This window comes from Antechinus flavipes, chromosome 5 (assembly GCF_016432865.1).
Source record: "Antechinus flavipes isolate AdamAnt ecotype Samford, QLD, Australia chromosome 5, AdamAnt_v2, whole genome shotgun sequence".
Lineage (NCBI taxonomy): Eukaryota > Metazoa > Chordata > Mammalia > Dasyuromorphia > Dasyuridae > Antechinus > Antechinus flavipes.
Genome location: NC_067402.1, coordinates 221,304,267 through 221,318,618, shown reverse-complemented (window position 1 = coordinate 221,318,618; position 14,352 = coordinate 221,304,267). Strand labels below are relative to the sequence as shown.

General features: G+C 35.2%; 1 protein-coding gene across 1 annotated transcript; it reads left to right on the top strand.

Annotated features, from left to right (window-relative positions):
• The first annotated feature begins 10,158 nt into the window (after positions 1-10,158).
• LOC127564891 (olfactory receptor 6C74-like) lies at positions 10,159-11,097 on the top strand. The gene has a single exon (XM_052001715.1). The coding sequence runs from the start codon at positions 10,159-10,161 to the stop codon at positions 11,095-11,097; it is 939 nt and encodes a 312-aa protein (XP_051857675.1).
• The last annotated feature ends 3,255 nt before the right edge of the window (positions 11,098-14,352 follow it).

The following is a 14,352-nucleotide window of genomic DNA, read 5'->3' as shown; positions in this document are numbered from 1 at the left end:
TAAAGCAGCCCACAGATGGGACCTGATGCATTTTTTTGCAAAGGCCCCATTTCCAAACCATTTCTACCTTGGATGACACCCCACTTTTAATCTCTCTTGAGATTTGTTTCTTTTAGGCCTCAAGCTGTGAATTTTCAACTGCTCCTTCAGCCTGGTGATCATGGGATGACAGACTAGGATACACAACAGTCCTTAGATGCCGCTGTGCCTGTTTTCAGATCACATACTTCCTCTCCTGGAATGAACCCCCATTGAATTTAGGGATATTTCTATGACCCTTGTTGACTCGAAGAGATTACAGAAGAATGAAACCTCTGCTCCTTTATTCCAAATGAATTTGGTGGTGACTGCTTGAGGGAGGAAATGATAGGGGTGAACCCTGAAACTGTCCCCCTTGACTTTTGGAGGGAGACAATGGGGATGAACACTGAAACTCTATTCTGCCAGAGACCCACCCTTCAGGGCAGTTAAGTGGTCTCATTCAGTTGGAATTCTTGGCAGGGACTAGCTGCACCCGCCATTGAGTTGAAGATTAGCCCAGGACCACTCCCAGTAGCTCAAACTTAAGTGGTCTCATTCAGTTGGAGATCTTCACCTGATTTTCTATTGAGTGGCTTGAAACTCCAAGATTAAGTACTTTCTTTTCAACTGGAAATGTAGGCCTGGGAATACTGACTCTCTTGTCAACTGGAACCTAGCCCTACATTGCTGATAAAAAGATAATTTTGAACTCCAAAGCAGGATTATACTTTGCCAAGGAACATCTCTTCTTGGCACAGCTGTCTATCAGGACTCTTGCCCACTTAGAAGATATCCTCTTCTCAGCAATAACCTTTTATTATTTCTATGATGGGATCTTGCCACTGAGGAGTCTGTCTTCCTAACAAAGCTGGCTTCTCAATGCCAATAAAAATCCCTTTTGCAGTTTAGGCTTTTCGGATTTACAAATGCTTTCACGTTGGATCTGTGCACCCACCAGAGGGGATTCTCACACCTCAATTCTCTACTACTAGCACCACATCAAGACCACCAAGATGATGTGGTGATACCCCAAAAGTATATTGGAATTATGGGCTGGTGTTACAGGTTGTCTCAAAAGAATTTATGGCTTAGACCTTCTCTAAATCAATGGACAAAGATTTTATTATGCTGCCAAGAATAGGATAATTCCATAAAGATTTTTAGTAAGGAAAAGGATTTTTTTTTTTTTAAGCAATTAACAAGGGGAAAGACAAGTTCCCTATCAGTAACCAGGAGGGGAACATTTAAGGGGAAGAAGCAATGAGATGGGATTAGGCCAGTGAATGGCAGGCTAACCCTAAAAGAGAGTTAATCCTGAAAAAAGCCAGTTAGTGAGGGACAGTTAAATCCTTTTATAATGGAAATATAATCTCAGAAGTTTGCCATCTTAAATTGACTTTCTGATTGGATATACTGGGGCTAAGAATTCTATCAGACATTTCCACCTGGGGTGGGGCTATAGTTCCTTTAAAGAACAAAAGACCTAATCAGAATCAAAAGGTCCACTAATAATCCTATCAAGTGCTCTTCTCTGCTTGTCTCCAGGAGTAACTTAGGCTTCCAGTTTGTTTGCCATAATTCAGGGTCTCTCTATCAATGCCAATCTAGGGAAGTTCTCTAGCATTGTCCATTGTCCAAACTCCTTGCATGTTGGAGTCCACCTCCAGTGAAAACCAAGAGTATGAGTCTGAAATGAATATCCAAGGCCAGGCAGAAGATATGTTTTGCAATCTCCATTTATTAATCTAAGTGCCAGGATTTATATATTCTTTAACTAGTGTTACATTAACCAGCTATCTCTAGATGATGCTATCTACCTTCCGGGGCTAATGCATAGATCATATGTTGACATTTCAATTTCACTTTAATTAGCAATAACACAATATCTATCATAATAGGATCATCAATAACAGAAATTATCTATAACAAAAGAGAGTTGTAAATAGAATAGCTGTACTTCCTTGTTCTTGTCATATTCACTCTCCATCAAAATTATCCTTAATTTTTCTCGAGTATGTCTTTCATTCATTGTTAAAGAGATGGTGAGCCTACGCTTCGAGCAGAGCCCTCACAGAGAGCAGGTCCCAAGCAATATCTGGACCAGACTCCTCCATTCATAGACCCATTCAATACTGTCCCTTTACACTTGCAAACATATCACCATCTGAGCTGCCCACAATATCAATCAACAGATTATTGTTTAGGCATGAGGTGATGAAAACCTGAATCTGGCATGTAACAATATTAGGTTACATAATAAAAATTACATAATTACATAATAAAAATACAAAGAAATTTAAAAAGGTATATGTGAAAAATGTTACAAATGTTATTTAGACAAATCTTGACAATAGATTGGATGTGAGAGGGTGAGAGAAAGATATTATTATTCAAGAAAAAACTTCTGGAAAAATTGGAAAGCTATCATGTTCCAACTGGATGTTTGACTTAGAAATAAAGATGATATCATAAACAAATAATAGTTGTGAGCAAGAAATTACTTAAGTGAAAAAAAAAGATAGAATCAGAAAAGATAAAATGAACAGTTTTGTTTCTATATGAAGTTGTATAAAATTAAGAGAATGCCAAGTTATTAAATGGAAGAGAATAGTGGTTCAATTAGTGAAACATTTATCACAGATCACAAAAGTTTGCCATTTATTATATAAAATAGTTTATGAGTTCAACCAAATATAACCAAGCAAGGCAGGATCATATGAAATTAAGCAATATGTTTCCTGGTTCAGAATGTTTAAAGTCTCAGGGAAGAGGAGTAATAAGGGCAGGGTTTGATAAGTAATGGGAAAATTTAGGAAAAAGCCAGGGAGGGGGTTGAGAGATATATGTTAGTAATCTTTTTTAAAAATGTAGAAAATAATGACATACTAATGACATACTTTGTTCTCTGCTTATTTGTCTGCCCACTCCTTTTCACTTTCCACTGCTGAATTTTCATGCAGGTCATGCACACTAATTATAGGTCTCCCTCGAGGATCTTTTTTCTAGATTATGTCTCTTAGTGATCTCATCAGTTCCCATTGATCCTATTATCATCCCTTTGCAGATGATTTTCAGATCCTAAAAATTCCTAATGAACATGGCACTGGGCCTGGAGTCCTGAAGAATTGAGTTCAAATATGACCCTTAACACTTAACTAGCTGAGTAACCCTAAATAGAACACTTAACTCTGTCTCAGTTGCCTTATCTGTAAAATGATCTGGAGATGGAAATGATTCCAGTGATTTTATCAAGATCCAAATCGAAACAATAGCAGCAGCAACAGCAACAACAATCACTACAACTACCATCACCTTTTATGATTTCCAATCTCACATTACTAATTGTGTTTTAGGCATCTTAAATCAATATTTCCCAAATAAACTTCATTATTTCTCCTCCACGATCTTCTCCTCTCCTCACCTGTACTATTACTATTATGATTGTGGGTACTAATGGTAGGATACAGCTTCTAGGGGAAATATAGCTGTAATCCTGAGGTCTCCTGACCTTAGAGTGCTATTGTTCTAATAATGTGTCTGTCAATGATTCTAAAGTTTTCTGACTTTAGGATAATCCTACAAACATTACTGTCAGATAGATAATCTGTTGGTCAATGATAACCAAGTTACCGACACAATAGTGAATAGACCATCTCTCAAACCTAACTGTAAGCCATAAAATTAGCAAATAAGTAATATGAAGCTATGGTGTCTTGACTTTGTCTTATACATTTATCTTCTTTCTCCTGATTCTTTGCTAAATCCTTTTGGAAATTAGTCCACTTAACTTGTATTTATAAATACAATAAAATTTGCCCATTGACATGGAGATGAGTTGAAGCCTACAAGTTCTTTTGAGACACTTTGGAACACCAGTCTGTAACCCCAACTTTTTATAATCTCCTTTTGAACCTCAACACTTCCATCCTCCTAGTTCCTCAGGTTCACAACTTAAGTATTCTTTTCTTTCTTTCTTTTTTTTTTTTTAATAACTTATTATTGATAGAACCCATGCCAGGGTAATTTTTTTACAGCACTATCCCTTGCATTCACTTCTGTCCCGATTTTTCCCTTCCCTCCCTCCACCCCCTCCCCCAGATGGCAAGCAGTCCTTTACATGTTGAATAAGTTACAGTATATCCTGGATACAATATATGTGTGCAGAACCTAACAGTTTTCTTGTTCCAGAGAGAGAATTGAATTCAGAAGGTATAAATAACCCAGGAAGAAAAACACAAATGCAAGCAGTTTATATTCATTTCCCAGTGTTCTTTCTTTGGGTGTAGCTGCTTCTGTCCATCATTTATCAATTGAAACTCAGTTAGGTCTCTTTGTCAAAGAAATCCACTTCCATCATAATTCGTCCTCATACAATATCATTGTCGAAGTGTATAATGATCTCCTGGTTCTGCTCATTTCACTTAGCATCAGTTCATGTAAGTCTCACCAAGCCTCTCTGTATTCATTCTGCTGGTCATTCCTTACAGAGCAATAATATTCCATAACATTCATATACCACAATTTACCCAGCCATTCTCCAATTGATGGGCATCCATTCATTTTCCAGCTTCTAGCCACTACAAACAGGGCTGCCACAAACATTTTGGCACATATAGGTCCCTTTCCCTTCTTTAGTATCTCTTTGGGGTATAAGCCAAGTAGAAACACTGCTGGATCAAAGGGCATGCACAGTTTGATAACTTTTTGAGCATAGTTCCAAATTGCTCTCCAGAATGGCTGGATGTGTTCACAATTCCACCAACAATGTATCAGTGTTCCTGTTTTTCCACATCCCCTCCAACATCTTAAGTATTATTTTCAAGTCTTCTCTCAAACTTAACCCCACATATCCAATTTGTTGCCAAATTTTATCTGGTACCAATCTCCTAATCCCCTTTTTATAGGAATCAAAATCTCTCTTGGGAAAGTGTAGGGAAAGAAGATGCTAAATATAACAGTTTTTGCTTCCCTGTGATCCATATCTAAATAGAGCCATGTGGACATATTTAATAGACATTGATAGAACAAACATAGATCCAAACCTCTATACAAATTAATAGATGGTGTTTGAGAAATGCAAAGACCTCTTGTAATGAATCAGGTGACAATATTTTTTATAAGTAAGCTGTGCTAGTCCTTTAATAAAAGATACACAATTTGAATCATTAATATTCATATAATACCTAGATCAAGATTATATTTCCCAAGGGAAATAAATGTATAAGATGTTTTGTAAATATTCCATATTTATGGCTGTTTTATCATTATGTTGTTGTTATTGTTGTTATGTTTGTATATTGTTGTATATGTTCTTCCTTTGAGGCAGTTCCATCACATGTGGAGTATTTTTTTTTTCATTATGAGTATTGCTGTTGGCTGATACTGGGAAAATCACTTAATTTTTCAGTTGCTGTAGGCAGCTTTCTAAACATTCTGATTGGTAGATGAATTTTCCTTACATGGAAATACCCTATATTGATGAAATCATAGAGTCAGTATATAATTCTATGCTATGTTTTTCAGAAGGCATTTACAAGGAGAGAGTCATTCCAAACTTGTGGAAGTTGCAAATACACACACACACACACACACACACACACACACCCCTTAAAAAAAAGAATGCTGACTGAAATTCATAAAAAAACCCTACAAGATAAGATAAAATATGACAAATGTGTGATCATCATATCTCATTTCTCAAAATTTCTTAGGGAGTTTTACAAATAGTAAGTAAACTTCTTAAGGACAACTATTATTTTATTTTTTCTCTTTGTAACTCTAGTAGCCGGCATAGGGCTTAACATATTATTACTGCATTACTTTGTCTCATTCTTTGCATTTCACTCACAAGTCTCTGTGGATTTGATTCCTCTTGTTAAACATTTGAAATCTCTGCAAAAATCAGTTAGACTAGGGATTCATTAGTATCTTCTGAAGTAAATCCCCAAGGTCTCTTTTTTGTGTAACAATAAATCTTTCAGAGTCTCACAAAAACAATAAATAAAACGTGTCTAAATTTTATTGGTTTAAAATCTGCAAAAGAATTAATTTACTTTCTTAAAATAAGTACCATGATGGTATCTGATATTCTTAGGACAGTTTTGGTGGCATCTATTCCCATTTGTTCAACATTTTCTTTCTCCCAAATTTCTAAGATTTTGAAAAAGGATATCCTATTGTTTTCTGCCTTGGGATCTCATTTCTAAGAAGACATTTCAATGTATAAAGAGAATATGGACTAGTAATAGTCACTTTCATTAGTATGGAGCAGCTGCAACTTGGAGTGTAACATTACTTTGATGATTTCTATATCATCAAATATAAGATTTTGTGCATTTGTGAGGGTGCCCTTTTATAGGGAACAGAGGTTTGTGGGTTTTTTGAGCCCCAAAGATAAACTGAATGTATATTAGCATTAGGTTAATCTATCAAGACTGCAAAGATAAAGCTGGAAATAAGCTTATCAGAAGCATTATCAGAAAAGTGAGTATGGCTCTTATATGTGAACTCTATCATTTAATTTTTCTCTGCTATGAAGCAACATAATATAATACAAATGTACCCTACATGAAAAGTATCTACACTGTGTCAAAGTATTAACTGTGTAAGGATTTTTAAAAGGTAGGGATGGGGTGGGAAGATATGCCAGTAGGAAAGGAGAGGAGAGGAAAAGAACCTGAGAGTGTTCTCTTTGTTTTATTTTATTTTTTTTTGCTGAAGCAATTGGGGTTAAGTGACTTGCTCAGGGTTACACAGCTAGGAAGTGTTAAATATCTGAAACCAGATTTGAACTCAGATCCCTCTATCCACTGCACCACACAAATGCCCCAGAGCATCCTTTTTAAATGATTGCAAGAGAAAGAAAACTTTTTTAAAAATTTTGATCTTTTAACTCATTTGTATTTGATATTCTATTTGATACTATTACTGATCCTCTTTCAGAATGAAAGATGAGCAACCATTTGATACCATTAGATACTTTCTCTCCTTTACCCTGCCTCTTCTGCCCTCTCTCTCATCCTTTCTATTGTTTCTTCCTGCCTCTCCTTATTTCTTTCTTCTTCTTTCTTGCACTTCTTTCATCCCCTTACTCTCCTTTTCCCTCTGCTTCTTCCTCTCCTTCTTTTCATTTTGCCACTTATCACCTCAGTTTAGCTGAGGAAAACCATCCCAATCTACATCTTTGCTGCTGGAGAGAGGAAAGGAGAAAATATTTTTATGCTAATGTTATTTCAGAGATGCTTTTCCTGCTTTCTTCATCGAATAACTAAAAGTCTCTTTTTTTCTCTCTTCTCTTCTCTCCCTCCTTTTCTCTCTTTTACCACCCCCCCCTTTCTGTCACACACACACACACACACACACACACACACACACACACACAAACCCCTCATACAGTGGGGGGAGAGAATGAGAGACTCACACACAATTGAGAGAGAAGGAAAACACATGTCTTTGAAGAACAAATTTCTTTGTTCTTTGAAGAACTGAACTGGTTCAGTGAGTCTTCGAAGAACAGACTTACTGAACCAGTTCAATTCCTAAGTGTCTCCTTGTCTCCTTGTTCTTGATCACTGCACCAACCACATCACCTTTAGCACTGCAGCAGCAATAGTTCCTTCTCGGAGTCCTTCTGCATAAAGAAATAGGGACATATCTGGCTACCAACTTCTTCACATATTTTCTCAATATAGGCATAACTGAACACTACTTGTTACCTCTTTTTCCTTCTTCTATTGTCTATCTTTTTCAGATTTCTATGTAAATAATCTCCAAAGTTCACACACAGTTCATAATTCCAGCATCTAATGAGAGCCCCAAATTTTGTATTGCCTTTTAAAAAATCAGCCCAGTGTAGATGTGGAAATATATAGCATAAAAACAAATATCAACATGAAAAAGAGGTAAGATTGATACTTTCAACATCATATAGTATGTTGCTTACTTCCTTTTGTTTCTCAGAACTCTTTGTAACAGTCCAAAAAGCCTTGATATGTACACAGGCACACACACACACACACATACATACATCCCAAAGGTCAGAGGGATCCTGAAAAATTATCTGCTTTTGAATAATGATTCCAAAATAGAGTCAAGAGTGTTTTTCATCTCTTGTGGATAGCATATTATCTGAGTTATTTGAAGCATCCTTTTCCAAAGCCAAAAAGTAAATGCATCATAGCAGTTGCATAGCAGTGATATCTGATTGATCCCTTTGAATTAGATATTGTATCTTAAAAATCTTCTGTCATTTCCCACATGATCCTCCACTATCTGAAAAAATATCAAATAGTTCATGACACTCCCGTTATTTCTTCTTTCCTGTGCCTGGCTGTACATTCAATGAGAACTAAAACTGTTCTTCTACATGGAAAGAGAAGTGACCTTTCCCTAGACTCAAGGAAATCTATGATTGTTTTTGGGCCCATTTTAAAAGCAATACGAGTGCCTTTCAAAGATTATTGGGTATAAAATAAGAGGACTTACTTTCCATTTTTCATTCCTTAAAATCCTGACTGTGACACTGGGCAAATCATTTCCTTTCTTTAGGCTCCCGGTTTTCCCATTTGTAAAATGAGATGCTTGGAAGAGATGATTGCAAAGGTCCCTTCCAGCTCTAACATTATATACATGTCTATATGTATGTATGTATGTATGTTATATGTGAGGGTGATGATTAATTTATATATTCATGTTAGTTTTTTTCTGACAACAGACTAGATAGTGTCCCAAACATGAAATGAAGCTGGTACTACACAATGCCAAAAAACCATTAATTCAATGGGGGGAAAAAACTAGCCAAATTAATTCCTTGATGTCATTAAAAGTACAAAATAGTTGTTTGATTGGTTTTCTTTTATTTGGAATGTATTGTTTTGAGGAATCTAATCTATAGAGGCCCTGCCCTCATATTAAAAAAAAAAACAGAGGAAATTATGAATGAGTTGTTAGGAAGGAGAAAAAAACAAATTAGAGAAATAATAATATTCAGGATCTGAAAAAAATATTTAATTTTAGAGGTGAAAACAAAATGTGTAAAATTAGCAGTGAGATAACAGCATAGGCTTGAACTATAAGCAGCTGATTAATTTGGAATATCCCAGATATGTACTAAGTGCTTATAAATGCTTGTTGATTGACTAATAAGTTTCCCTTCTTGTCTTCCTATTTTGTTCTTTTTAAAATCTATTTTTCCTGAATTTTATCATTAAAGTAATTTAATTATCTTTTCTTTTTTCTTCCTTCCTTCCTTTTTTCCTTCTTTTCTTTCTTCTTCCCTCCCTCTCTCTCTCTCTTTCTTCCTTCCTCCTTCCCTCCCTCCTTTCTTTCTTTCTTTCTTTCTTTCTTTCTTTCTTTCTTTCTTTCTTTCTTTCTTTCTTTCTTTCTTTCTTTCTTCCAACTGAATTTAATAGGAATTCTGCATTATTTTTTCCCCTAAAATCTAGTCACTTTAGACAGAGAAGGCAAAAATTGTAGGGTACTCAACTGGCCAATTAGAATCAGATTAATTTTGGTTTAAGGTCTGGTCCTTATGAAAGGAATCTAGCCAGTAAACCCCAAGATATCTTGGCAGGATACAGAGGTATCTGTGGCTTTGAAACCAGCATAGAAAAGTGCAGGGAGAATCATTAGCAGAGAGGTTACCACCAATTGAATGATTGATAAATGTTTGCGGATTAATTTAATAATATATTTTAAAAAATTGGTCATAGAATCTTACAAATTTGTCTATAAACATTTATGATTCCTGACAGTAAAGTGATAGTGTAATCAATTAAATCACAGATCCTTAAGCAAAGCATAAAGAGAGAAAATACACATATAGATTACCTTGGGTATCAAGTAAATTTTTTTGTTTCAGTGGATTTATGAGATTCCCAACCTTTAGAGGTGCATAAATTCACCAGTCAATACTCAGGAATGAAAATCTATTATTGTTATGAACAGCTTAATTAAGGAGGCAAAGCCATTAAAGGAACATATGATTTGAAGAGAAATACATACTTTGCATAGTATATGCACATGTATAAATCTGTTTTCAATGCTCTATGGAAAGAAAATGACTATACTCTTTTATGGTCTTCTGTTTAGATTTTTCTTCTTTTCATATGTAGGCATAGTGGAAATTTGACATCAAGGATGGGAAATAATACAAGAGTGACAGTGTTTATTCTCCTAGGACTGACAGATGATCCTCAGTGGAAGATTGTACTTTTTCTTTTTCTGTTTCTCACCTACATATTAAGTATTGCTGGCAATTTGACTATCATCCTCCTCACCTTGTTGGATTCCCATCTCAAGACTCCCATGTACTTCTTCCTTCGGAATTTCTCTCTCCTAGAAATTTCCTATACAACTGTTTGCATCCCTAAATTTCTGGTTTGTATTGCAAGTGGGGACAAAACTATTACTTATAATTGTTGTGTTGCTCAGTTGTTTTTTGCCTTCCTTCTTGGGGCATCTGAATTTTATCTTCTGGCTGCCATGTCCTATGATCGTTATGTTGCCATTTGTAAGCCCCTGCATTACACAACGATCATGAACAGCAAAGTCTGCACCCAGCTTGTACTTAGCTCTTGGATCTCTGGCTTCCTGATAATTTTCCCAGGCTTGATTCTAGGCCTTCAACTTGATTTCTGTGCCTCCAATGCCATTGACCATTTCTACTGTGACACTGGTCCCATGTTGCAACTCTCTTGCACAGACACAGAGTTTCTTGAGCTACTCAGTTTTATTTTAGCTTTAGTGACACTTTTGGTTACTTTGGCATTAGTTATTCTGTCTTACACCTTTATTGCCTTGACAATTCTGAGAATTCCATCTGCTAGTCAGAGAAAAAAGGCTTTTTCCACCTGTTCCTCTCACATGATTGTTCTGTCCCTCTCTTATGGCAGCTGCATTTTCATGTACATTAAACCCTCAGCTAAGGAAAGAATATCATTAACCAAGGGAATATCCTTACTCAATACTTCAGTTGCCCCTCTATTAAACCCCTTTATTTACACTCTAAGGAACCAGCAAGTGAAACAAGCCTTCAAGGATGCAATCCAGAGAGCAACTCCTTTTTCAAAGAAATGAGAATATTTACTTCTGCTGACTGTATATAGTTAAATTAAACTATCAGAAACAATCAAAAATTATTTCTAAGGATTATCATCTTTTAGATATGTAATAAGGTCTTTGGGACACAGATTGTAAATTTATCTTTACTTTAAATTCAAGATAGGCTTTTAGAAGCGAAAGATAGTAGTTGATAAGGAGGAATAAGGATAAGAAGGAAAAATATCAGAAAATGAGATTTTAATTCCATATTCGGTTCTCAAATATAGACATGAGCTCTTTGAATTGGGTTTCAAGTACATAATGAGAATTATTGGGGAAAATACCTAGAGATATTTAGCTATGATCCACAAAGCTTAAAACAAACAAACAAAAAAAACTTAAAAGTAAGATAATGTCTACCACATAAGTATATAAAGCTACAATACACTTTGTGTGATACAAGAGGAGTGGTGGCAGTGAAAATATCCAGGAATACAGGAGGGGAATATTCTAAAAGTAGAGAATATTGACAGAAGGGAAATAAAAATATTTATATCCTCAGATTTATGCATACAATTGTTCAAATATAGGCACCAAAATGAAGTATCTAACTTGAGCCAAAGAATATAAAATGTGACCATATCCATAAAGGATACTTGGAGAGATATGTCACAGTGTGATATAGAACATGTATGCCTTTTTTCCCTCAAAAGGTATATCTTACATTAAAAGTCTGTTGAAATATATCATGTAACCTATTATAAAATCTTTTGTGTGTATGTGATGATTTTTATTATTTTTTATTAGCATAACATGCATATTCAGTGTATAATAATTAAATGATAATTGATTAAGGAAACTTTTCATGAATTTGTCAAAGAGTGAGTCTTTAATTGGAGCATTTCATAATTATCCCCAACCAGAGAAAGTATAAATGTGTTTGCTGGCATTTTGTTAAGATCAAAGACAATTCCTGATTGGCTTTCAGTGACTGTTGCTTCTTTTAAGATGTTTTTATTGACTAAACTTTTAGAATGATTAGTTTGGGTCAAAAGAGCTACTTCTTTGATTATCCAGGAAAGAGAACCAAATTTGGGGCCTCTTTGTATTTCTTCTTGTGCTTTTCTCTTCAAGCACAGTATTAAAGGGATGGGGGAGGAATTCATCCCTGTCTCACCCTACCAAAACCATTAATGGCTATTTGGGGGTAGCACATGGAAATTTCATGTGTTTATCTATAGTTTTTCCCCCCACATATTCAGCCTAAAAAAAGAACTGCAGAGAGTGAAATTTCCTAGTCTAAGAAACAGTAATGGTCAGAGCAGTAGCAGAGTATCCTGGAGAAACACACAGCTGCTTCATTTGTTCATCCATATGAAATAGAAGAATTTGCAGATAGTATGCCAGAACCTCATTATCTTTTTAGAGTAATTGAAGATTTGAAGAATTTCAAGGATTTCTCAGGCTCCATGCTCCTACAACCAAGAAATATAAAAGAAATTGAGAAGATTTCTTGGGCTTTACCAGTATTTAATGTTGCCACAATAACAATCACAAAAACAAGCATTTCAAATTATGAGGTTTTAGCACAAAAAGGGAATTCCTTAGAATCATGTCTCTTGGGAAAAGAAGAGGATCATGCATGTGGCTAATGAAGATAAGAGATGAGTAAAGGACTTTATCACCTCATTATCCTGCTTTCCATACCTCTTCTTCCAAGTCTTTTTATCCTTCCTCAATTTTCCCCAGACTTACCCTTCTCTCTCCATATTCTTAGCTAAGTACCTTCTCTCTTATTATATTTAAAAAAAAATGAAGCCATTCACCCAGCGTTTTCTTTTTTTTTCTTATATGTAATCACTCAGATGTTTTCTACCATTTCTGTCTCATATGAAGAGTTGGCCAGACTCCTTGCTAAATCAAACCTGTTTACGTGAACAAATAACCTGATTCCATCCTATGTATTCCAACAGATTATCCAATAGGTCCCCCTTTCCAAATCTTCTATTTCTCATCAAAACACTTTTAGTTCTTTCATTTGATTACCCTATTATATAGTATCAAAGCCCTTTAACATTCGAATTCCTCTCCCTTGAATACTATCTAGTTCATTGATTTTCTTCTTAAAACATTATACCTGGAACTAAACACTGTATTCCAGAGATGATCTGATCAGGGCAGAGTATAACATTTTTATTCCTAGAACTTGTCCTCTTCTACCAAAACTCCTTTAGGATATATTTTGTATCAAGATTTATTTCCCTATCTTCAGGGCACAAGATCTCATCTTAACATAACAACAGATATCTAAATAAATGTTTATGAAAGTAAATTAAATTCTTGTATGGTACCTTATTGTCTGTGTGTCTAAAACAAATTAAAATAACTATTATCATTATATGTCTGCCTTCAGAATAAACATTCTACCTTTTGCCTCAGCTGCTCTGGTAAGGCTGAGTCCCATTGGATCTACCAAACCTTTAGGTTACTAGTTAGGGGAAGCTGGATCTGTCTTCTTCCAAGCCACTATCTTCAGAGTATAGAGAAAATAAAAGTTAAAGGATAGTAATCTCATGCAAAATAGAACAACTAAATATTCTGGCACATAATAACAATAGCTAGTATTTATATAGCACTTACTACTATGTATTAGATATTCTATTAGGTGCTTTAGAAACATCTCATTTAATCCTCACAACATCCTGAGGGTAGATGCTATCATCCCCATTTTACAGTTGTGGAATCTGAGACAAATAACCATGGCTTGCCCAGCATAATACAGCTATTTAAGTTCTGAGTCAGATTTGAACTCTGGTTTTCTTTACTATCTCTATCCATTCTTAATAACAAAGATAGAAGAATTTCCACATTTAGATGCCAAGATTTCATTGCCCATTGTGCAATGAAATTCAAATGGAACTTTTAGATAATCAAATTAGGAACAACAATTGTATATGATCAAATACATAAGAAAAAAAATTGTGCTAGAGATCACACAATATCAAAAACTTTTGGGAATTAATTTTTAAGGGCAGATAGGTAGTGCAGTGAATAGAGCACCAGCCCTGAGGTCAGGAGGACTGAGTTCAAAATGAGACCTACAGACCTACCTGTGTGATCCTGGTCAAGTCACTTAACCCCAATTGCCTCAGCAAAAAAAAAAAAAAAAAAAAAAAAAAGGGGGGGGATAATTTTTAAAAAGCGATCTCAAAGAGGTAGAAACATAATTTTAAAAGTTTGTATACAGTAATTTTATCAAAGTGATGCACAATACGTTTATATTCAATACCT